The sequence below is a fragment of the Phaethon aethereus genome (genome assembly GCF_964289735.1).
Source record: "Phaethon aethereus genome assembly, chromosome: 1".
Classification (NCBI taxonomy): domain Eukaryota; kingdom Metazoa; phylum Chordata; class Aves; order Phaethontiformes; family Phaethontidae; genus Phaethon; species Phaethon aethereus.
Window position 1 is genome coordinate 23,252,867 of NC_138575.1, and position 26,139 is coordinate 23,279,005.

Here is a 26,139-nt window from a genome sequence, read left to right on the forward strand (position 1 = left end):
CAAATAAAAGGACTGCACCCTTCGGAGTTTTAGCTGAAGTAAAACTCACCTGTTTGGAGGAAGACTGTGGTTTCACTGGTGTTCTCACCCCACTGAGGTTTCATGAGCGTTTGCAGCACCAAAATCATGTTAACAATTTGAGAACTCGTATTTTCTAAACACTCTTCTTAATACATGACTACTGAGATTACATGATATCACACTTATTCCTGGTGCCTAATGTACACATCAGCCCTTCCATAAGCTGAAATACTGGTGCTGTGCTGCAGTGTTTCTTTAACAACAGCAGTATTTTTTTAACTGCATTTTATTATCTACTGGCAGGTAGCAGCACGGGAATGACGTCAGTCTTCACTCAGAAAATTACCCATTTTAGTTCAATAACTTTCTGAAACAGGACTCTATTCTTACTGATTCTCCTTATTAAATTATCCATTTATTGACAGATTTTTCATGCTTAACATGGCAAAAACATCCAGACCAGAGCAGGCATATCCTTCACAATGTTATTACCACTTCACTTGAACAATATTTGATTCAAGAACCCGGTTAACGTGAGCAGAGTGCCTTGGAGCACAGGAGATCTGTGTATTATCCTGAAGACAATTTTTGGTAGCATGCATAAGTACTTGAATGCAAGCTTCAGATTATGCTAGGAAGTTATCCAACAGTTGTCTAAATTTTAAGCATTCCTGTCTGTATATGCAATCTCTACAGAAAATAAAAAGCTAATCAAAAGGGAATTAGAAAAGACTCAGGAGAAAGTATTCTAGGCAGCATGCAAAATGAAAATGAGGAGTGACTTGGCAGGGAACGAAAAACTGAAGAGGAAATGGGTGAGAGGGGGAAGGGAAAACACAGAAGCAGAAAGAACAACAGAAACGTGAACAAAAGACAGTGAATAGGGATGACAAAAGGAGAGAAACTAGAGCAGGTAGATATTCCTGTGAGTGTGGCAAAAGGAGTTTGAACAGGTGTTTGTATGGCCCAAGAGCCATCCACCCATCCTCAAATACTGTACAAATAAAGAAGCAGGACTGCCCCCCACCCTCCCAGACCCCTGGGAACAGGAACCCACTGGCACTCCTGCAGAAAAGGGACCCAATGCTGCAAGCGCTGGAAGCTCCAGCCCTTTTCCACCTACATAAAGACACTTCTGTTCAGCTTGCCTTCTGTACTCTTTGACAATACATAGCTTCTCTGTCAAACAAAAAAATGATGAAAGTCCTTCCAAGTTGCAAGCTCATACTTTTAAGTAAAATTTAATGCCAGACTAAGGCCCAACTGGGAAGCAGACAAAGGAGAGGCACGTCATTGTTTTTAAGTGGTGTCAAAATCGCATAGGTTTTCCCTACCACAGATGAAGTTAAATTCTGATAAATTTGGTATGAGAATTCACCAAATTCGCCAACGGAAGGAAATGAATATTTAATTCTCTATAGAAAGAAGACAGTAAAATAGCAAGAACAGAAACCGACAAACAAGGACTGTACAGACTTACTGAGCAAAGATCTGAGGGCTTGATACAAATCTTCCTCAACTCTGTATGAACTTTCTATTGACCTCAATTTATATTTTTATTTTTTTTTAGATCAAGCCTGTCAAGCATTTTGGTATACAACAAATCCGGAACCAGTCTACAGGTAGCATGCAGAAACGAAGCCTGCAAGGAACTGACTTGAGGGCTTAGCAAAAATCTCTCTTATACCTTCACTCATGCAGAGGTTTTTTAACATGCATTTAACTGTCACATGCAAACAGGTTTTTACAATAGGAGTATGCAATGTGACAAAAAGGAAGAGCCTTCTAGCCTTTGGCCAGACATAAATACACATACCGTAAAGTGCTTATGTACTTCACACAAAGGACAGATACATATTGCGGGTATCACCTTTAACCCCAAAACCAAAAGAGTCCATCAAGGTTAAAAGGTGCAAAAAATAATATGCACTATAGAAGTGAGAGGCTAAGCTTGGGAAGTTGAAAGAGTTTTACAACAAAGATCTACAGAGTTGCGTGTTCCTTCTTCCCAGGTGTTGCAAGTATTTTTCCCTTACAATGCCTTAACTGAGCACTAGCTAAGTGCATGCTTTATTCCCCCACCCCATCAAAAAGCGGTCTAAGTAAACACGGATGGGCTGTCTTTAATACAGATACAGTAGACCTTAAAAAGCAAAAGATTTTCATGCAAAACTAGGCAGATCCTTTCTTAAACAGCTAACTTACCAATACCTGTAAAAGACGAAACAAATTACTGACCCATTCTCTTTTTTCTCTGCATGCTAGCAATACTGCTTTCAGCTTAACCCACTTCCTAGCACGGACAGTGCTGCAAGAATGTTCCTCAAGCACTGGACCACTCCTGTTTCTTAAAGATATTTCCAACTAGGTGTATTATTGCAGCTGGATGAATTGGTTCAAGAAGAATCCAAAATTCAATTGAACAGATACAGTAAAGACTGTTCTCAAATGTTTGCCGTGCAATAGGGAATGACAAAATACCAAAGTCTAGTAGCTGAATAATGTCTTATTTCCTGATGGTAATTTTAAGGTAAGGACAGTTGTGCTCTTTGAAAATATGGGCCTGTTGTAATAGGATGAGGGGTAATGGTTTTAAACTAAAAGAAGGCAGATTCAGACTAGATCTAAGGAAGAAATTTTTCACAATGAGGGTGGTGAAACACTGGCACAGGTTGCCCAGAGAGGTGGTAGGTGCCCCATCCCTGTAAACATTCAACGTCAGGCTGGACGGGACTCCGAGCAACCTGATCTAGTCGAACATGTCCCTGCTCATTGCAGGGGGGTTGGACTAGATGACCTTTAAAGGTCCCTTCCAGCCCAAACTATTCTATGATTCTAAGAGACAAAATATTCAGGAGAACCACTTCTTATAAAAGATCTAACACAGTTACAGAGACCAGAGAAACCAATTTACTAGGAGTCTCTCAGCATCCCTGCTCGTTGCCTTGTATCTGGAATGAGAACTGCCCTCAGTTTTATAAAATCCTGGAAATAGCAGCTTACATCAAAAACTTCCTGCTCTTTTCCTTTGTGGTGGGTTGATCTTGGCTGGCCACCAGGTGCTCACTGAGCCGCTCTCTTATTCCCCGTCCTCAGTGGGACAGAGGAGAGAAAATACAATGGAAAAGCTTGTGGGTCAAGACAAGGACAGGGAAATCACTTACAAATTACCGTCATGGGCAAAACAGACTTGACTTGGGGAAAATTAATTTCATTTGTTGCCTATTAATAACAGAACAGGACAGTGAGAAACAAAAATCAGAACTAAAACCACCTTCCTTCCACCCCTCCATTCCTCCCAGGCTCAACTGCACTCCTGATTCTTCCACCTCCTCACCCTGAGCAGCACAGAGGGATAGGGAATGGGGACTGTGGTCAGTTCACTACGTGTTGTCTCTGCTGTTCTTTCCTCCTCATGCTCTTCCTCTGCTCCAGCATGAGTTCCCTCCCATGGGACACAGTCCTTCACAAACTGCTCCAGCATGGGTCCTTTCCATGGGATGCAGTCCTTCAGGAGCAGACTGCTCCAGTGTGGGTCCCCTGCGGGGGACCCACAAAACCTGCCAAGAACCTGCTCCAGCATGGGCTCTCCATGGGCTGCAGCTTCCTGCAGGGCACATCCACGTGCTCCAGTATGGAGACCTCCATGGGCTGCAGTGTGGATATCTGCTCTGACATGGTCCTCCATGGGTTGCAGGGGTGCAGCCTGCACCATCACGGTTGTCTCTATGGGCTGCAAGGGAATCTCTGATCTGGTGCCTGGAGAACCTCCTCCTCCTCCTTCCTCACTGACCTTGGTGTCTGCAGGGCTGTTTCTCTCATGTTTTCTCAATCTTCTCTCACAGCTGCTGCGCGGCATTTTTTACCCCTGCTTAAATACATTATCACAGAGGTGCCATGAGAGTTGCTGATGAGCTCAGGGTTAGCCAACGGCAGGTCCGTCTTGAAGCTGGCTGGAACTGGCTCCATCCAACATGGGGGCAGCTTCTGGTGTCTTCTTGCAGAAGCCACCCCTGCAGCCCTCCCTCTACTAAAACCTGGCCATGTAAACCCAACACATTGTCCTTAAAGACCTGCTCCATTTTCTTCAGATGTATGTCAAGCACGCACAGTTGCTCCACTTGCCTTCCACATTTACTGATCCAACAGGCTTCAGCGTCAACCTTCAAGACCCACAAACTCCACTCCATCCACCTCGGTGAGATAAGCTAGGCCAACAGGACCAAAGTATGTTTCTAAGCCATTTCACTGGAATTAAATTCATTATTCATCCTTTCCACTACACTCAACTCAAGCTAATTTTTTATAGTTCATATATTGCTTTCCTGTAAAATTAGCCCAAATGATGTTTTCCATCTCTGGTGAACAGCATGATTCTGCTGGAAACCTGTTTCCCAGACAGTTATCTGTAACGAAACAGACGACTCCACTTACATGGTCCTTGAGAAAACGCTTATTAGGACATGGCTTTGTAATCAGGGAACTAACTACAAAACTGAAATAACAACTCCACGTTCAAAGACCAGATTGGAGGTAAATTCCCTCTAGTTTAAATAAAGACAATTTCCCCTAACCTGGCTTTAGTTTCTGCATTTCATAATGGGAATTACAGCATTTAAATGCACAAATGTAGAATAAAAAGGATAATTACTCAGTATACATAAAAGGCTGTGTGAGTGAAAATCTACTGAATGAAGAACACAAAATCTGAGGTACGGTCAAAGAGAAATTAATGCAGGACTCAACAACAAAGTATAGTTACTAAGTTTTGTGATGGGAGTAAAACAATTTATTTGCCCTTCTGTATCTGTTAAGTACTAAGAGACAAAGGAATCTTGGGTACACTGTTCCTGATGTTCTTGTCCAGGAACAGCACACTGTCCTGTGATATTATTTATTTTTAATAGTGTTTGGCAATGCAAATATAGACCTGGAAGAATCAGCATACTGATGGATGTGCCAAACCTTCCTGTATCAAAACCAGTTCTGTATTTCCACTGCACATCCCCATGCAACACACCTTCCAGCACACCGACTCCACTTATCTCTGTATGAGCACGGAGAAAAGTCTGCCCATACGTTCTACATTGCAGGCACAGGACCATAAACCCAAAATTGTGCAGTGCAAGCAGCACCAAGGAACGACATTCAATTCCAGACAGCACCGTTCCATGGCCTCGTTACGCGTATCTCCAGAGCAGCAAAGAGAATTAAACAGCCATCACTGCAGGAGAGCCTGGCTGAAGCCTGCAGAGCTAGGTCAAGGTTTTTCTTCTCCTGGAATTGTGTCACCAAAAGAAAAAAAAGATAAAGAAGTAATAGCCTTTTTATGATCGACAGTTTTGTACACCCAAAAAGCAGACACTGTAATTTAAGAACTGCAGTACCAATGTAGACTGAGAAGCATTTTCATATCATATTGATACAGGTTATAGGTGGACAGGGAGCTAGAAGACTATCTTTTTTTTTTTGTGTTGTAAGATATGAACTTTAATAATCACAGTCCATTTTTTAAAAGCCAAATAGAGGAAGAAAAAAGCAGTTGCAATGATGAACAGTATTTAGCAGAAAGATGAGGAAGAAAAACATACAAAGTATATGACAGCTAATACATTTAGAATCATCCTTGTGAGAGTCAGTAAAAGTCAAAGGTATGTTGTTTTGCTACAGCTGTTGGCTCTGCAGTCTGCAGAAGTATAAGATCCAAGACAGAAGAGAGATGAATAAAAACATTATTTCTGAGAAAGAGTAGGGGATTAACAGTTGGGCTTAACTGGGTTTATACTTGGGGTTATTATAAAAAAAAAAGAATCGTGAAGAAGCCCCACAACTAACTTAGGGATGGAGTCTGGTTATACTTTTTGTTCAAGTATAAGAAAATTTTACATTGAAATTATTATTCTTCCGCAGATGCCACGCTCCAGCTAAGTTGCAACTTGCTGGAAGAATCACAAGATGAAGCTTTCCTACACAGTTCAGAACAAATCTGAACTGTCACTTCTAGTCTTTTATGCATCCTTCCATACCTTCACAGCGTACAGTGCCAGCACATTACAAAAACAGGCACTAGAAGACAAAATCAAGCAAAGGTGGCAGGAGGCCTGAATGACAAATTGATTGCTCCTAGGGAAACTGAAACATAAAAAGAAAGCGTACGTGAGGTGGAAGCAGAGTCAGATCACGCAGCAGGAATGTGGGGACACTGTCCAAGTGTGCAGAGATGGAGTTAGGAAAGGCAAAGCCCATCTGGTGCTGAACCTGGTGAGGAACACGCAAGGCAACAAGAAGGGCTTCTACATGTACATCAGAAGCAAAAAGAAACTAGGGAAAACGCAGGCCTACTGCTGAAAGGGGCAGAGAACTAGGTGACAAAGGGCATGGAAAAGGCCAAGGTACTCAATGCCTTCTTTCCCTCCAGCTTTACTGGTAATATTTGTGAAATCTTAGGACCCTGAGACCACTGGGAAAGTCTGGAGCAAGGAATACTTACCCTCGGTGGAGGAGGATCATATTAGGGGATGTTTAAACAAACTGGATAGAAACAAGTCCCTGGACCCTGATGGGATGCACTCATGAAAGCTAAGGGAAGTTGGCTAATGTCATTGAGGCCACACAATAATATATGAAAGGTCATAGTGATCAGGAGATGTTCCTTATGATGGGAAGAAAATAAATATTGTGTCTTCAAAAAGGGCAAGGAGGAAGAGGATCAAGGAACTAAAGGCCAGTCAGCCACACCTCACTCCCTGGGAAGGTAATGAGAAGCTAATTCTGGAAGCCATTTCCAAACATAACAAGGACAAGGAGGTGACTGACAGTAGTCAACATGGATTTACAAAGGGGAAAATCATGCCTGATTAACCTGTTAGCCTTCTGTGATAAGATGACTGGCTTGGTAGATGATTGGAGGGCAGTCTATATAATTTGCCTTGATTCTAGCAAGGCTTTTGAAATTCTCTCCCATAACATCCCCATAGACGGAGGAAGTGCAAATTAGATTAACGGACAATGAGGTGGACTGAACTGCCTAGATCAAAGTTGACTGAGTCAGTTGGCTGAACTGCCTGGACCAAAGGGTTGTGATCAGTGGCAGGAAATCCAGCTGGAGGCCCATCACTAGCAGTGGCTCCCCTAGGGTCAGTACTGAGCCCAGTCTTGTTTAACATCTTCATTACTGACCTGGATGATGGGACAGGGTGCACCATCAGCAAGTCAGCAAGTAATACAAAACTGGGAGGAATGTTCATACACCAGATGACTGTGCTGCCATTTAGCCAGACCTCCATAGGCTGGAGAAATGAACCGACAGGAACTCACCAAAGTTCAACAAAATCCTGCACTTGGGAAAGAATAATCCCATGCACCAGTACAGCCTGGGGGTTGACCAGCTTGGCAGAATAAGGCCTGGAGGTCCTAATGGACAAATTGAACATAAGCAATGTGCCCTTGCAGCAAAGATGACAAAAAGCCTCCTGCATTAGGCAGAGGATTGCCAGCAACTTGAGGGAAGAGATCTTCTCAGCTCTGGTGAGACACACCTGGAGTGCTGCATCCAGTGCTGGGCTTCCCAGTTAAAGACAGATGCTGAAGCAAATCATGTGAAACTCCATGAAGATGATTACGGGACTGGAGCATCTGATACAGGAAAAGAAACTGAGACAGATAGGATTTATAGCTGGGAAAATGCTCATGGTGCATCTTACCAATGTGCATAAATAACTTGATGGAGGCGGCAAAGATGACAGAACCAGATACTTCTAAGTAGTGCCCAGTGAAAAGATAAGAGGCAATGGGCAAAAACTGAAACACAGGAATTTTCATTTAAACCTAAGAAAAACTTACTTTGCTGTAAGGGAGACTGAACCCTGGAACAGGTTGCCCAGAGAGGCTGTGGAGTCTCCATCCTTGGAGATACTCAAAATCTCACTGCACAAGCTCCTGAGCAGCTTGCTCAGTTTGACCCTGCTTTGTGCAGGGGGGTTGGACTACAGAGTCTCCAGGGTCCCTTCCAATCTCAGCGAGTCTGTTAAAAAGTGTTAAAAAGTTACTGTCTTTCAGTGGACTCCCTTCTGACATCTTTCACAGCTGTTTAACTCAGGTGCCCATAAGTTTGGGCTTGTAAGTGATTCACCTGTGCTCCTCTCAGCCACTTCCCACTCAGATTTATCACTAAAAATCCACAGTCCTTCCTCTTTATCAAAGCTGTCACAGACGCGGAGACTTCAGAGACTTTTTAACTTTACATGCATGTTATGCAAAGGACACGTACTTTTAAATTTCACAGAAAACATTCAGACATCTGGCTCAGAAAGGTATTTCAACCTAGAAATCATCCCAATGACTTACCTATTTAAATTTAGCAATAAGCTTTAGTACTTTGCAGAACTGGAATTCTAACACGTAGGGACCAAACTAGCACTTGCTGTGGTCCTTGAACACTTCCCAAAACCAGTGTGAGCACTAGGAATCAACAGGGCTTGGAGTCTTAGAATCATAAAATAGAATCATAGAATCATTAAGGTTGGAAAAGACCTCTAAGATGAAGTCCAACCATCAACCCAACACTACCATGCCCACTAAACCATGTCCTGAAGTGCCACATCCACACATTTTTCTGAACACTTCCAGTGATGATGACTTCAGCACCTCCCTGGGCAGCCTGTTCCAATGTTTGACCACTCAGTAAAGAAATTTTTCCTGATATCAGGTCTAAACCTCCCCTGGTGCAACCCTCTCGTCCTATCGCTAGTTACTTGGGAGAAGAAACCAACACCCACCTCACCACAACGCCCTTTCAGGTAGTTGTAGAGAGCAATAAGGTCTCTCCTCAGCCTCCTTTTCTTCAGATTAAGCAACCTCAGTTCCCTCAGCCGCTCCTCATAAGACTTGTGCTCTAGACCCTACACCAGCTTCGTTGCCCATCTCTGGACACACTCCAACAACTCAATGGCCTTCTTGTAGTGAGGGGCCCAAAGCTGAACACAGGATTCAAGGTGCGGCCTCACCAGTGCCGAGTACAGCGGCACGATCACTTCTCTACTCCTGCTGGCCACACTATTTCTGATACAGGCCAGGATGCTGTTGGCCTTCTCAGCCACCTGGGCACACTGCTGGCTCATGGTTAGCTGGCTGTCAACCAGCACCCCCACGTCCTTTTCCACTGGGCAGCTCTCCAGCCACACCTCCCCAAGTCTGTAACGTTGCATGGAGCTGTTGGGACCCAAGTGAAGGACCCAGCACTTGGCCTTATTAAACCTCATACAGTTGACCTGAGCCCATCGATCCAGCCTGTCCAGATCCCTCTGCAGAGCTTGCCTACCCTCCAGCAGATCAACAGTCCCACCCAACTTGGTGTCATCTGCATCTGCAGTCCCTCTCAGGGTCAGACTTTCACCCCAAAATACCACATCTATAGGGTGATAGGTATGTATGGTACATTATAACATACCTATATGTATATACCATACCTATATATGTACCATACATAGGTGTGGTATAAATATACACACACCCCCAATCACATATATATGTATATAACACCCCCTTCCCCCATATATATGCTCTTTAAAAGTGCACAGAAAGATATACTTGGAGCAGCTTGGGTGCAGAGTGCCTTAGCAACAGTGTATCAGACTAGTATTGGTAAGTCATGGAAAAATTTTCAAATGACAGCAATTTGAAGCTGATGACATAGCTGAGGGCTCAAGTCAAGTGGAGTCCTGCCTCTGAACTCAACAGTGGTTTCATTCTCAGTCTCTACACTCTCCAACTAGCCACAGCAAGAGGTGTGGCAAAGCAGCACCACAATCAACTACTGGGGAAGAAGGCAACTAAAAATCACAGCAAGGAAGTTCTGCTGTGCTTAAATAAGAAAACCAAGGTCATCCTGCATCAATATACTATATAGATCTTGAACAACTATCTTTTCTTTTTGCTTGAAAAAAGCCACAGACAAAACCATCATACAAAAAAACCCAGATAACATTTATCATCACAAAACAACTGCTAAGCAGAATGTCATTATTTTTACCATACAAGGCAAGACAAATTTTATCCTGCTATCAAATAAGTGTTTATAGCTCTCCATAATGGTTTACTAGGAAAAAAGACTGCAAAATCAAAATAACAGTAAAAGTGGCAAACCTTTAAGCCTTTCAACATCTGATATACCAGGAACTGGATTCGGTCTTCAGTTAGTTTCTCATGCTTCATTATCTTACTCAAGTCTGTTCCCATAAATGGCATGACAAGGTAACTTAAAAAAAAAGGAAAGAAGGACAGAATAACTTTAATTTGTCAGATAAATTGAAACATAGTTGTACGTTATAGTTCAGTGACAATATTATAGATCATTCCATTTACCAAATGATTCCACCATCATTCCCCTGCCCTCCAAGTTTCTTGTTTTACCTATTTTGATTATCACAAAGAGGTATTGCCCAACCCCGTCACTGAATATGGCAAGTTGCCAGTTACCAGAACAGCGCAGATTCCGAACTAGTTAGAAAGAACCCAGCCAAGAGCCATGTTATATTTCAAAGACACCTACACAGAAAATGACAACATTCATGCAATGCTATGTATCTCACGATTATGATCATAGCTTTGAACTGGCAGCAACCAAACTGCCTAGATGGTTCATTCAAATCGACAAGGTCAGACGTAAGAGAAATAGAGTTGATCAAACTAGGAGGCAACAATAACTTGCATTAATTTTCATCTGGGATCATAAACTGGGATCTTCAGTACTTAGTACTCTAAGGGACAACAGCAACAGAAAGCTTGAGCATGTCAAGCTGGCATGAGGCTAATCTTCACTGAAGATCCAAAACTGTTCTTCACACTGCTTGTAGGAAACTCATCCTTCAGAGTCTATCCTTAAAGTCAGGTCTGAACACAGACAGAGCCAGTCATGTCTGGACCTGAGGATAAAGTCATCAGTCTTCCTGTTCTTACGAAGACAAGCAGATTCATCATTGTTTCATAGCTACAAATTTTATTGTTTAGACTTAAATGGGTTGCCTCTGGTTAAAAGATGCAAATTGTAATTCTGCTGATTTCTACTATTAAAACTGTATGAAAACTTCATTTATTCTATTAGAATTGTAACTATAAGGAAAACAGAAATTTAATATAAAGTCATAAGGGAGATGGGACACTGATTTAGTCACTAGGAGTTATAGATAATATTGTCAACATTTCCTAGGTACCAAACATCTTCTCCCCACAACTTTGGGGATCAGGACTCAGGCTCCTAGTCCCAGCATTCACAGACAAATTCACTATCCTTTGGACACAAAAGATGAGCAATTTAATTCTGGAACTATATAAGGACAGAGCAAATATGGAGAAGAGAATGGCATTTCTTATCTCTCCCCCAGTATAACCCACAAAATGTTTCCCATCACAAGACCGAGTGACTTAGAAAATGGAGTTTAACTTCTTTGTTGATGTTCCTGAGTGTTGAAAGAGTATTAAGTTCTCCCCGCCTCAGACTTATTAAATACATTTTCCCAGAGGTCATGAATATTGGGAGTGAGCCATAAAAAACCTTTCAGTGACTGTTCTAGAAAAAACAGAGGTAGAAAGAGGTAGGGCAAGAGAAATAGAGTTTTTTCCTACTGGTAGTGACCTTCAAGCATTCATTAGGATTTTGCTCACGTGCCATCATCTGTACGAATCCCAAAGCTCTGCATGAATAGCGATTTATGTGAACAGACAAAGTTCAAAACAATATATAACCATTAAGCACTGTAAAGAACAGGATGAGAAGGACAAATAAGACCGTATTTTACGCACACACAACTTGCTAAGTTTACAACTTCATGACTTCAAATCTCTTACAGTCAAATAGAGAGAGGTCCAGCTGGGTGAAGAAACAAACAAAACGTAAGAGAGGGAAAACCCACTTCTATCTGAGTTTGCAAATATAAACTTCAGTAATAATTTACAAGCAACCATTGGAACAGGACTACAATGGGATCAAACACTATGGGCTCAATTGTAATACTTCACCTACTACTGAAAACTTTGCAAATTTATTTTTGTTACTAAAAATGTATTTAAAATCCACAGCTGGAATCCTCAAATAAGCTGAGGAAGTTAGGCACCCGATTAATAATTCACTTCAATGGGAACTTGATGCCTAACACATTTAAGTTCTTTGCAAGTTCCAGTTAAAACTCAAAACTCACAAAATGAGGAGCAGCAACCCGTTCTAGCACATTGTGTACGATACAAGCACAGACAATGCAAGGAACAGAGCTGAAGGGGGTGAAAAGCAGCTGGCAGAGTGGGACTTAAATTGATAAAGATTTATGCATTTCTGATTTTGTACACCATTACAATCAGCTGAACTTCTAATACTGAAAGAAGTTCAACACAAGCATGAGCAGGGAAAGGATGTTGAATATTCCTTCATAAAGGAAATGGGACGTTGTGTTCAATTTTTGTTATATCCACTGGTAGAGGAGCAGGAGAGCAGAGTGGCAGCTAAAAAAATTCAACTAAAAAATTCAGCAGCATCAGCAGTTTTGAATTAATCCTTGAATTAGGATGGATTGCACCGGAGACATGTCGTGTAGCATCATTTTCAGCCTACTTGTTTGGGTTAAGAATTGTCCTATCGTTTGGGCAACCTGGGCCTTAGGGTAAGGAGACAGTACTTGAAAGGTGGATTAGAGAAACCACCAAACTGCCATTTACTAAGGGCTGAAAGAAGTACACACCTTATAAGGCAGGTAACTGGTTCTAATGACCACCTGAAAACCTTAGACTACTAATTTTGAAGTTGCATATAGAAGTTATATTAAGATGAAATTCAGAAAAAAAAAATCCACGAAGCAACGATTTTGGAATTCTCCATTTAAAAAAGCAACAACCCATCCTCCCGCACAAGCAACAATGCCCTGCTCCCAAACACAAACAACTCAAAACTTACAAGTCATTAAACTTCTCCAGTGTTACATCTGGTGTGAACACATCCAATATTCCAATGACCTAAAAATAAGGGAGAGAAAAAAGGCCCATGGATTAATACTGATTTAGCACAAAAAATCCTGAACTGCATATTAAGTGAAAAAATAGAATCAAAAACATTTCCATAGTGAGACATTAGCTACAGGCATGAAGATGACAGAAAGAATACCTAAAGTAGTGCCTAGCAACACCAGGATTTATTATGTGTTAAATTTTATAACTCTGAGGGCTGTTTGACCCTGTGATAAAAAATAAAAAAACATATTTACTTCAACAAAAAGTTCAGAGGCTAACAGTCTTATGTAAGAGGAGAGAGTATCTTTTAACTTGAACCACTGAACTGCCAAAACTAAACCAGAAAAATCAGTTTATAACCTGAAGCAGTCATAAGTACTATTCATCTCACTGGGCCTGCTGCCTGACATTCAAAAACATTTTAAACGTCTTCTAATTTCAGTAACAGGGTAATTCAGATACACAGACTACCATATCTAATTGGGAGTACAGAGAAGAAACTAGAACTAAACCATTTTTATAGAGAGTAAATTATCAAGAGCTTAATATGATTTACTACAGCTTATACCTTAGGCCCTCCTGAAGAATATTTTTTGTCAAACAAAAGCATTCTATCACTCAACAGAGAACTAACAATCTAGTAAAACAGGTTTCCCACCAAGTTTTTCCTACTAGTACGGTTTTCAGCAGAACTATACCAACTGACCAGATGCATTATGGTAACTGCCAATGCTTCTCTCAAGCTCACTAAACACCAGAAAATTAAATACAGAGAATCACAGAATGGTAGGGGTTGGAAGGGACCTCTGAAGATCATCTGGTCCAACCCCCCTGCGAAGACAGGATCACCTAGGGCAGGTTGCACAGGAACATGTCCAGTCGGGTTTTGAAGTTCTCCAGAGAAGGAGACTCCACAACCTCTCTGGGCAGCCTGTGCCAGTGCTCTGTCACCCTCACAGTAAAGAAATTTTTCTTCATGTTGAAGTGGAACTTCCTGTGCTGCATTTTGTGCCCATTGCCCCTCGTCCTATCACTGGACACTACTGAAAAGAGACTGGCTCCATCCCCCTGACAGCCACCCTTCAGATATTTATAGACATTGATAAGGTCTCCTCTCAGCCTTCTCTTCTCCAGACTAAAGAGCCCCAGGTCTCTCAGCCTTTCCTCATAGGAGAGATGTTCCAGTCCCTTCATCATCCTCGTAGCCCTTCACTGGACTCGCTCCAAAAGTTCCCTGTCTCTCTTGAGCTGGGGAGCCCAGAGCTGGACACAATACTCCAAATGGGGCCTCACCAGTGCAGAATAGAGGGGGTGGATAACCTCTCTCAACCTGCTGGTCACACTCTTCTTAATGCACCCCAGGATACCACTGGCCCTCTTGGCCACCAGGGCACATTGCTGTCCCATGGAGAACTTATTGTCTACCAGGACTCCAAGGTCCTTCTCCATGGAGCTGCTTTCCAGCAAGTCAACACCTAACCTGTACTGGTGCATGGGGTTGTTCCTCCTCAGGTGCAGAACTCTACACTTGTCCTTGTTAAATTGCACGAGGTTCCCCTCCGCCCAACTCTCCAGTCGGTCCAGATCGAACTGGAACTCTGTGCTCCAAAAGATGTAGCTGGAATTGTGTAAAGCCAGATCTCAGCTTGGATGCTGCTTAAGCACAGGCTTTTAGAGTTGCTTCTTTTCTACTTCTGCTACTAATTCAGGACCATTTCTGTCTGCTCTGAAGCCTCTGAAGCCCTGGACTGCTCATGGTGTTTCCCAGGTGCAGGCTGCTGTGTCGACAGGGGTACCTCCAGCAGGGGTTTGCTGGAAAGCAAGCTAAAAGACTAATGACCTTTATAAGGTTTATGAGGTTATAACTTCATTCAGACCTATCTCCACAGACATACAATTTAAGGACATCAGATTATGTATCAAGCTAAAACTATTAAAATAGAAACTGCAAGAAAGACACCAGGGGTAACAGCATATTACGTTGTCTGATGTTACCATCAAAGTACTAAAAGGAGGACTGCAAAATCCATGTTGATAACAATCAAGATGGATTTTGGATGTTACTACCAGATCTTAATTGCTCCATAAAACAGAGTTCTTTAAAAAAAGTACGTGAAAGTAAAGAGAAGTGAGAGCAGAAACACAGGAAAAAAATGCAAGAAATGAAAGGCGACTTCCTTTAAATAAAAATCTCCAACTGTGATAAAATCCTTACTGCACGTATTTTTATCTTTTCTACATTCAGGGGAACTACTACAGTTAGCTTGGATATTATCAAAATGTCATAATTTTGAACAAGATAGAAAAACTAATAAAGACAGAAAATTATAACGCTCTATGTAGCCACATATAACTTTGAAAAAAAAAAATTAATATATTTTCCTGAGGACTGTATTATGAAACTAATTAAATAAGAATAATATAACTGCCATAAAACAATAATTAAAGCCACAGAGGATGTGGTTATTATTTGAAGTAATACCTTCAGTGCTAAGATTACAGCAAGATTTTTTTTTTCATTTTTTTTTTGTATGACAGTTTTACATAAGGTTTTTCATTTCTATGTGGAGGCAGGGAGAGAAAGGGGGGAGAGAGGAATTAGGAAGATGTACGTGACAACAGTGGAACAGACTGCAGCTCTACAGGCATTTCCTAAGGTGTGCACACACAGAGAGCATACACAGCCAGAAAAGTTGTGTGCTCTCCAAAGACTTCAGTATTAAAAAGGAGGAAGTTAACATTTCAAAAGTAATCTTATGCAATATGCACATCTTCCCCTATTAAGCCCCACTTTTTCAGAAGTCCTGCTTGTTCTCAAGGAGATATCTCCATACTTTCACTTACCTATGCAAGAAATATAAGAAAATTGAGGGGTCTGGAGAACAAGTCTTATGAGGAGCAGCTGAGGGAACTGACTGGGGTTGTTCAGTCTGGAGAAGAGGAGGCTGAGGGGAGACCTTATCGCTCTCTACAACTACCTGAAAGGGGGTTGTGGTGAGGTGGGTATTGGTCTCTTCTCCCAAGTAACTAGCGACAGAACAAGAGGAAATGGCCTCAAGTTGCGCCAGGGGACATTTAGATTGGATATTAGGAAAAATTTCTTTACGGAGAAAGTGGTCAAACATTGGAACAGGCTGCCCAGGGAGGTGGTAGAGTCACCATCACTGGAAGTGTTCAAAAAACGTGTGGACGTGGCACTTCAGGACATGGTTTAGCAGGCATGGTGGCGCTGGATTAATGGTTGGATTTGACAATCTTAAAGGTCTTTTCCAACCTTAATGATTCTACGATTCTGTGAAAATAAACCCCACCATGTCTGAATGCAGCAATGAAAGACACAGGGACACCACAATAAAAAGAAGGGACAGAGCAGAGGATGAAAGAGTGTGGCCGCTGTACCACATCCACCTCTGCACCAAGGCATTATCAGGCGCCTGCTGTGAAACGTGGGAGCATGAAGAATACGTTTCCATAAAGAGCACACCATCTCCAAAATGCACTTAATGAAGTTCACTACCATTTTACTGCTGCTCCATTCAAGCAAACAGAGTTCCCGGTAGTTACTTAATGCTGCCTGATATACATTACTTCTGAGGCAAGGTTGCAAACTCATGGAGACAAGCTTATTATTGCTGCAAGTTCTCTGCAGTGAAGGACACCATCAAGACCAATGCTCAGCTCCTGCTGAAGCAAATTGTAAATAATAAACCAGAAAACTCTTTTAACATGCCAAGGATTTCACAATACTTCTTTTTCTTGCTTTACAAAGCAAGCTTTCTAAAAACCCTGAAATCCATTTTAGTATCCAAAATGGTAAGGCATACTAATAGTTAATCAATTTAAAAATAAAAGTGAGGGACCCATTTCCTTTTCTTCAGTGATCCTTATTTAATAGCTGCACTTTGGGATGATTTTCCTGTACCGGAACAGAGCCATTAGTATTTCCATTTAGGTCACAGCTTTCTGCAGGTATGTTAAGCACAAGGAGGTACAGGATAAAATAAATCCTCCAAGGAAGATACAACTCCAGCTACTTCTTCAGGAAAAGGAAAACAACAGGACAAAGTGTAGGAAACTCCCTCCTCCATAATATGACGGAAAATCCCGTGTCTCTCTAAAATGGTCTGAATTAAATACAACATTTATAAAAAAAAATTCATGATACTTGAAGATAATGTCCCAGCACAAAAGTAAGCCACCATAAAACAATTACAAGAATCATGTATTTTTTATAGTGTGGCTTATACGAAAGGTAACAGAGGTATCTGTGAAACCTTCTGTTGATCTATTTTTGGTGTTAATTCAGCACAATTACTGATACTATCAGAGATGGAAGCACGTCCAAGGAACGAACCCAGTACACTCTGTGATGGCAATGAAAAGCATCTGTGGAAACCAGCAGCACTGCCCTTTCAGGGTCTCATTTTTTTTCCCCATTAACTCTGCCAAAAAGCAATTTCTCCAATGAATTATCCCACACAGGATGTACCTTGTTTTCTACCAACCCATCTGACTGAAAAACAACCTGGGTTTCTGCAGCCTCCCCTGAAGTACCTTCCTGGCTCGCATCTTGAGGAGAGAGTGTAATACTGTGTCTCTCCCACCTTCCTGCAAAGCAAACCCACAGCAACAGCAAAACTACCCATCTACTGGTCTGACTTGTTTCCCACAGGTATGCTTCATACATTGACTTTGTTGGTTGTGTGACTTCCCTACGAAGCCAGTGGGCATGGGTGGCAGCATCTCCAGCCCTTATTGTTACTGTCCATCGCCACCGCCAAGACATTTATACTGACTACCCTGACCTACTTTAACTACCGTCAACAAATAAATAACAGCTTTGTGTTGGTAAGGTGGTTTCTGTCCTTCCTTTCTCAGCTGCCTCCTTTTCCAAATGTTACTCCAGCAGTGGAGCACAACAGCAAAGAGCTCCTCATCTCTACCCTCCCCTGTACTTTCATGTATTGGATTACTTTTATTCAAGGACCACTCCACTGCGTTTCTGTAAAGGAGAGTTTCTGATGTAAGCAGCAGCACACCAACGAAAGACTCAGATCTTCTATAAATTAGTAAGTAATGTAGGTTATGTCTTATATATTAAGTGCTGTTTTCTCTTGCGGATGTTACGCATGAAAACACAGTGAAGTTGAGTGGCTTTGGCACTCGCGCTACAAACACAAGTACATTTTTTAAGAGACATCCCTGCCGGAGTGCACTGAACTTTTTATAACTTAATGTAACATAACATAATATTATGCTGCATTAAATTTTCTGCAGGGTTAGCTTCAACTTCATGTCCCTGCGCTGTTCCACAAGAGAAGGGCACCTGCATCCTTTTACTACACTAAGAAGTCTCAATCTTGTTACAATTTTAACTACCCACGCACAAGGCTTGCACGATCACCTCTTCCCCACCGATTACTGCTGCGTGGCACGAGGGATGCCTCCTGACGGACGGAGAGCTCCTTTCCTTTGCACCGGCAGGCACGAGCTGCACCCGCGAGCATCGCCACATTCCTCTTTCAAAGGATCCATATGTGACAGCGGTCAGATCCAAATCCTGCGGACAGGCACATCTTCATCTCTGGATTGGATGGCAATCCAAAGAGAAAGTTTGGGTTTCAGTGCTGTCTTCCTTATTTTCATTACTGGACCAGGCTGATCATATCTGCTTTATTAGTACCCAAGGCTGGCGGGGGTGAATAAATGGCTATCAGCTGAAGCCCAGGTAGGTAAAAGACCTATTGGGCAGGCTTGTGAAAATAAGCAGAAGTGACAACCGATACCACTGTGTTGATTTATTGGCTTTTGAGTTCCCAAATAAGTGACTCCGGTGCCCTGTTAGCTCCCTAGCTCTGCTAAGCTTTCAGACCACAGAAAAGCAGCCAGGAGTGTTTCTCCCTTACAACATTTTGACAGCAATAAACCATCCAGTTATAACTGTATTTTTACTTTCATAGGGACCCATAAGGAGATTTGCCATCGCCAGCCAGGATACCTGAATTGCACTTTACTGGCACTTGTGTGCCCAAAGGACGTGAAGTTTTAGCTGATGCAGTCCTGCAGGACTTGCTGCGGGAAACCGCTTCTAACACAGTAGCCATGCTTTCTTCTGTAAAGGCATCGCTCATCTACAACTCCCTTCTTGGTCTGATTTTGCACCCTGCAGAGGCTGTTGCTCTTCCAGTGCTCACATCAGGCTAGATGAACAGCAAAAGGTGACATTTTGAAGATTTTCTCAGGCAACAACATAGAGAGCCCCACTATTTTCTCTGGAACAAACTCCTCCCTTGGTTGATATTGTGTAGGTGTAAACAAAAAGCCCAACATTTTTTCAAAATAAAGAAGTCGACAGAATTAAATATTAGCCAGCCTAAAAGTGGAAGCCTGCATCATCCTCAGGAACGTTAACTGTATAGAGACAGACAATTTGGTGTCTGTTGGATACCTGAGTTCCTTCCAAAAGGAGGGGGGAAAAAAAAAAAGCTACATCGTTCTCATAATGCAAAACACACACTGGTCTTCAGATGTGGGAATACACCAGAGAGTAATTTCCACTCAGAGCAATGAATGAGAGCATAATATAGAGTACCTTTAAACAAATACTGCAGTTGCCTCTTACATACAGGGTTTCCAGGCAGAGAAAACATCTGTAGAGTATTAACTGACCCAAGAAACATTTAACAGGCATTTGTCAAAAATTTTACGCCAGGAACACATTCAGAATTTAAGTTGGTAGAATTGGGTCAGAATGACTGTATGTGCTTGTATGTACACATAGGTATATCCACATGTACACACACATCTGCATATACCACAAAAAAAATCCACACTCTGTCCTGACACAAGGCATGAGCACGAGCCGCTGCTTTTGTCTCCCTCCCTTCAGTGCCATCTCCCCTCGCCAGTTATTTTGCGCTCCTGCTGGCAACTTCCAAACTTCTCTAGCAAACTGGGAGGTGAGAAGGGCACCAGGACTGGGCCAGCATGAGTCACGATGCAGTTGTTTCAACAAAAACGGGTATCATGGTATCACTTCCAGTCCAAAGGCATAACAAAATCCAAGTTATTTGCCAAACGAAACCAGCGGTCTGCATCTCTGCTTACTTATCTACGTTCAGCTTTGCATACGCGGACATCTCGATTAACTTCAGAAGAAGACACGAGTACAGAGTTATGCGAATGTTTGAGAGCCAACGCCAGGGCCAAAGTTAGCACACTGGCCGTATTTTCACTGTTTTAAAGTCAGAGCCACAATAGATAGTTTTAAGGGTCCTCACTTTAACTGAACTCAAAATGGAAAGAAACAGGGAACAAAAGCAGCATTACTGAAAAAAAGCTTCCTAAACAGTCTGTTCTTCTATACAAGATGCAGCAGATGCCAAAGGAATAATCAAGAGCTGCTAAGGCTGTAGTGGGATGAATACTTCAAGTTAGCATGAATAAATGAAGTAAAAACCCCAACAAAACCAGTGGCTTCTTCATTTTGCCTTAGCTGTATTTATTCCTCATTTTTACACCATTCCCTCTCTTGTGCCAGGGTCTGTTTATATAGCTACACAGTGATCCAGCAGCTTATCCCACTGGAAACTAACTTTTCTTTTCGGCAATGTCTGAGGAATTTACCTGGGTTAGACTGCTTCTTAGGCAGCAGCAGTAGCTTATGATGTTCATGAAAATCCCAGATCCTCTCAAATTAAAAGGCCTACCAAAAAAAAAAAAAAAAAATACCGGTGCCATTAAAGACAGTGATTTATCTCCTAACAGGCAGGTCTCATCCTCTTCACACACTGCCTCTGCCCTCAGCACCATTTCTCCTCTGGATGTGTTTGGAAAGGGTTGATGAGAAGTCCCACGCTCCCAAGGTGGCATGGTTTATATAGACATATTCCTCACTACATGTAAGTAATGTCCTGCTTAAGAGCCATTAGGGAGAATATGTAATGAAAGATGGTCATGCCAGCAACCGCAGTTGCCTCTTCCTGAAAACGCCTAAATACACAAGCAAATTGACCTATGAGTTAACTTCCTTACAAGGTAAAATACAACTCCAGCAAAATTCAGTAGGTTGACTCCTATATTTGTTTTTACAGGACTCCTGGTCATCCTACAACCCTTCCACATTAAGGAGATAAGCATATTCCTCAAAGGGTCTATAATGGAGGTCATCCAGGGTATTAAACAGAAGTTTTCCTCCATTTTCTTCACTGAAGCATGACACGCTGATGAACTGTATCACTGTGGCACGGGTTTAATGGTATCTTCTGCTACCTTAAATGGAGGATCAGAGATGTTATTTTTAACACAACGTGTCAGCCCATTACAATTTCTTCCATCACTCTGAATACAGCATAAGGTTAAATAAACTATGATAATGTATTGCTACATGCTTAACACACCGCTTCTCCGAAAGCTGTGAAGGGCAGAGATGTTCCATCGAGAGGCAATCACGGTGAAACGAACAGAACATCACACTCTTCAACACCAAATGCATCACGATCACAGAAGTAATTTTAAAAGAAAAACAGATCAGAAGAGCAAAGTGGATGTAATTTAACTATCAAATAAAGAGAACCTTGGAATTTTATATCCTGGAAGTAGAAAAAAAAGCAAGATGAAGATTTATACTGGCAGATTAGTGCATCGTTGCAACAATATCCCAAATCTAATCCATAGTGGCAGTACTGTTAGACCGGCTATCACACACCACCTCCTCTACATACTTAGATTACCAACACCCAAGGCAGAGATAATAGTGGCATCGCTATTTTATTGTGGTCTTTGAAGCAATTACTTCAGTTTTATTAACTTTTAATAGCAGTTGTATTTATAGTACCACCAGAAAGATAGATAGCTGCTACTTCCTAGAAGCATACTGTAACGTATTAGCAGAAAAATCAGGAAAGATACTACCATTGCTGTTCTATTCTACTGGTTCCTGTTATAAGGAGATATGCACCCACGTGAGTGTGGACCGTTCAAAAGTCCAGACCCGTGGAAGCCACGATGGTAACGACAGAGAACGGGCAGCTGTCCTGCCACTACGGTACATGTCATTAAAGGTGCACACAGCACACTGGGCACTGCTGATGTCAGTCGGAAAGGACCTGACTGCCTGCCTGTAAATCCATCCTTTGGTAGAAATATGCAAAAAAGAGGCTGGCTCTTTGACAGAATGGTGGTGGGTCAAAGGAGGGGCTGAAAATCCTGACGAGGAATGATATCGCCGCTCTGGTTTAATTTTGGATGGGTGGAGCAGCTAAAGGAGTATCCCAAGATCAGCTCAGGGACTAGAAATCCTAAAAGGCGTTGTTACTATTCCTAATTCACCGTGGGTGAAACAACTGAGAGAAGGGTGTGAGGCTGGGATGGTGGATGGAAATTCTCTTGACAGGCTGTACTGCTATCTCAGCCTCATCGTGGATGGGTGGAGTAGTCAGCTTCTGCCGCACCGGTGCCTGCAAACCCCTGCAGCATCATTTACTCAGTCTTTGTTCTCTAATGAATAGATGCCATACTTCATGGTAAAACTTTTCCTTAGTATGTAGAACAGATTCTTCTTTCTGTGGCCCAAACTGTTTCCTAAGACTGTAAATTATTCCCTTCCTTCATATATATTGATCTGTAACTTTCACAGATTGTGCCCAAGTTCCCCAGTGAGCATTTTCTTCTAGACTCTTTAATTATCAAACGAGTCCCTGGAGGGGTTCCAGAGTATTGTCCTGAAGGGCATACACCGCATAAAAACCACCAGGAGTGGAAAATGCTACCCAACAGATTATTCTGGGAAATGGAAGAAAAATAATCTCAAAATTCTGGACACAGTTAGGAGCTTGGCAACTGCACGAGCTGCTCTGCTCCCAGACGTTCAGTAAAGAAAATGCTGCAAGTATGAAAACCCATGCATGACACAGAAGTTCCTTGCAAACATTAACTCTTTAACATATACAGCAGTGGTTATGAACCAGTTACTTCAAAGGAATCAAGTACAGTGATCAATGTATTAAAAGATTCAGACCAAAATGTTAACAGGTACACAGGTTCTTAAGCCCACAAAATGCTCTGCTTTTTTTTCTGGACAGTCAGGATATCCCACAGATTATTCTTCAAAATGAAACTGGATATTGTTGGTACCCACAATGTCAATGCCATAATATTACATGGCAATGACTGGCTATTGTTATTACCAGTTTCATCCTCCCTTTCAATCTCTTAGCTTTCCTTAAAGGCCATCTCAATGGCTCTAATTTCCCACATGATTTTCCCACATGATTAAGCCAGATTCTTATGCGTCATTTTAACAATTCCCTCCAAACTCTTCCTTTTTTCTCCCCCTCACGTGCATTCATGACAAGCAGCATTTAACACCACTACTGTGATCCTCCAAGTGGGACCCTTCTAACCTGGAGTCCATGCTTTGATTCCACAATAACTGTTTTCACACAAATCTCTCCTCCTTTATTTTTTTCTTAAACTAAGCACTGTTGGGACTAAATATCTTTATCCCAATGACAATTTCAACACTGCTTTCTATGGCTGCTCTTCTTTCACATTACATGGGAATCTGTGCAGAGCTCTGTATGCTATTCTCTGCTTTCCAGTGAAGCAATTTATGTAGTCATTCACGAACTTTTCTTGTTTCACATTAGTACGAACCCAAAACGTTTAAATGTTTCATAAACGATTAAAAAAAAGGAAAAAAAAGAAAAAAAGGTTATCCCCAGGCATATCCCTCCCCAAAGATATGCCTGGGGATAACCACAGCCGTCTTCATGGAAGTTCAGAAAAAAAGAGATGCTGGCACCCAAGACCCACAGGCACAGACCCACACTCTGCACTCTCCTGCACCTCACAGGAATGTAGTGATGGAGACTAATTATTGGTCCTTAATCTCTCTTACTAGCTCCGAGCACAAATTCCACCACGGTCCTAACCTTCCCCACCCAACCTTTCCTAGATGGAAAAAAAGTGGTGTTTCCCACAGGATGTTCTCATTTGTGCAAACTGATGTTTTGTAGATAAAGGACAGCCAGACAAAAGACAGGCACAAAGGTCTTGCCCAAAGACTCCTGAATTCCACGCAGCCACACATCTGCCTTGCCCAACTTTGCATAGTTTTCTTTCTGTTTTTAGGGTGTGTGAACTGCGGCCGTGGGGGGGATACTCGCTAACGACCCGACTCACGTTTTCGTGCTTCATGTGTTTCAGGAGGCGCAGCTCTCGGTAAGCTCGCTTGGCAAAGAGTTCAGACTGAAATGGGCGGTACAATTTCTTAATGGCCACTTTGGTACCGCTTCTTCCATCGACGGCTGAGCTGTAAGGAAGAGTCTGGTGAGCGAGGACGGCAGCGAGACTGCAGACCTCGGCCTGCCAGGTGCCTGCGTGCCCTCCCTGCGCCAAGGGAGGGGACCACCTCCCCAAAACACCTCCCTGGCAACGGCCGGCGTCTAGTTTCATTCGTTTAAAAGGCTGCCAGGCCCTGCGATGAAAAGCTGCCAATTTTCAAAAGCTTTAAAGAGGAACATCTGGGGAGGATGAAAAAAAAAAGGCAAAAAACAAAAAAAAATTTCCACAAAACCCAAAAAACCCACCACCAACGCAAACCCCGACCGCGTGCCCCGTCCCAAGGGCCAGCACCCCGCGTTTTGGGTACTCTGCCGCTGCGGGGGAGCCGCGGACCGGGGCCGGCCGCCGCGGGCAGCGCTCCCCGGGCCCCGGCGCTCCGGGCTCTGCTTGCTCCGGGGACGAAAACGGGCGTGAGACGGCGGTGCGTTGAACGCCGGCCGCTCCCCGCGGCGGGCCGGGCCCCCCACGGCGCAGCCCGCCTCCCGGGGCCGGCCAGGTGGGCAGCCGGGCCGCCCCGCTCAGCCCCCGCGGCGCCCGGCAGCACCGGGCGGGGCCAGGCCGGGTCAGGCTCAGCGACCGGAACAAGTTGGCAGGGAACAAGGCGAGAGAGGGCCGGCCCGGGCCGCGGACCCCCGCCCGGGGCAGAGGCCCCGCCGCCGCCCCCTCCCGCGGCTGCCCTGCCCCGCCTCGCTCCGCTCACCAGACGGCTCCGTAGGCGCCGGAGCCCACCGGCTGCAGGTCCCGGTAGCGGTCCCGCACTTCCCAGAGGGTCTTGGTGATCTCCTGCCGGTAGAAGCCGTTCTTGGGGGAGGACATGGCGCTGCGGGCCCCCGCCGGCACCCGCCGACAAAGAGCCCGATCGGGGGCGGGGGGGAGGGGGGGGGCGCGGCGGGAGCGGCCAGCGCCGCCGAGCCGGGCTGCGCCGAGGGGCTGGGCTTGGGCGAGCGGCGCCTCCCGCCCCGCTCCCCGCGCGGCCCGGCGGGAGGCCCGGCCGCCCGCCCCGCGCCTCGCCCGGCGGGGCTGGGACCGGCCGTGCGCGCCCCGCCTCGCCCGGGCACCTGGGGCCGGGGGGCGGCGAGCCGCCCTGCCCGCCGGCAGCCGGGCGCCGCGGCGGGGCGGCAGGTGCGGGGGTCTCGCCGCCGGCAGAAGCGCTTGCTCCGGCGCTGAAGGCAAATCCATCCCAGCCCTCGTTTCGCGCGAGTACGCGCCACGGCGTGGCACTTCGCTCGGTTTGCCTAGTTTGGGGACCTGCTAAGATGCAACCGACTTTGACACGAAAGCGTCAAGGAACGGCGTTTGCTGGGAGTACAAAAGCGAGCTTCCAAACGACCTTTGCAGAAAGGTGTGCAGCTGAGGACTTCCCAGTTCATCTCAGGGTCAGGCCCCGAGTTTCACCAATATTTCATATAGCTAGGTAGAAGCAAGCACACGCGTGACTCGGTGGCTCAGTGCAGGCGGTCCCGTGCGTGGCTGCTGCGATACGGGACGACGGTTCAAGCAGCAGCTTGGAAGAATCGCCGTGCCTGACCGCAGAGAATAGCGACCTGCTCAACGTTTCTGTAGTAAATGGGCCTGGACTGGCACGTGTAAGGCAAAGACCTACTTTAAAAAATGTTTTACATGTTCTCTCTGTGAATATAATTAAAATTCTTGTCCTTTGGGGTCTGGTAAAGCCTTTGTTTTGACTGACTTCACCCCTGAGCAATGTTGCTGAGGTTAGATAATTCAGACTTGCTGTCACTAGAGTTCAGTTTGTGGCTTAGCTCCAAAGGGGCAATC

The 26,139-nt window shown here is 43.8% G+C and overlaps 1 protein-coding gene across 1 annotated transcript in view; it reads right to left on the reverse strand.

Moving 5' to 3' along the window:
• MAPK12 (mitogen-activated protein kinase 12) overlaps window positions 1-25,277 on the reverse strand; it is a gene marked incomplete at its 3' end in the record, with an annotated part of 40,697 nt that extends 15,420 nt beyond the window's left edge. The window contains exons 1-4 of the mRNA XM_082013981.1: window positions 25,061-25,277; window positions 24,199-24,328; window positions 12,962-13,020; window positions 10,165-10,276 (exon numbers count right to left, since the gene is read on the reverse strand). Of these exons, the coding sequence (XP_081870107.1) occupies window positions 10,165-10,276; window positions 12,962-13,020; window positions 24,199-24,328; window positions 25,061-25,176 (417 nt within the window). The 5' untranslated portion in view covers window positions 25,177-25,277. The remainder of the gene's footprint in view (window positions 1-10,164; window positions 10,277-12,961; window positions 13,021-24,198; window positions 24,329-25,060) is intronic.
• Between the last annotated feature and the right edge of the window lie 862 nt (window positions 25,278-26,139).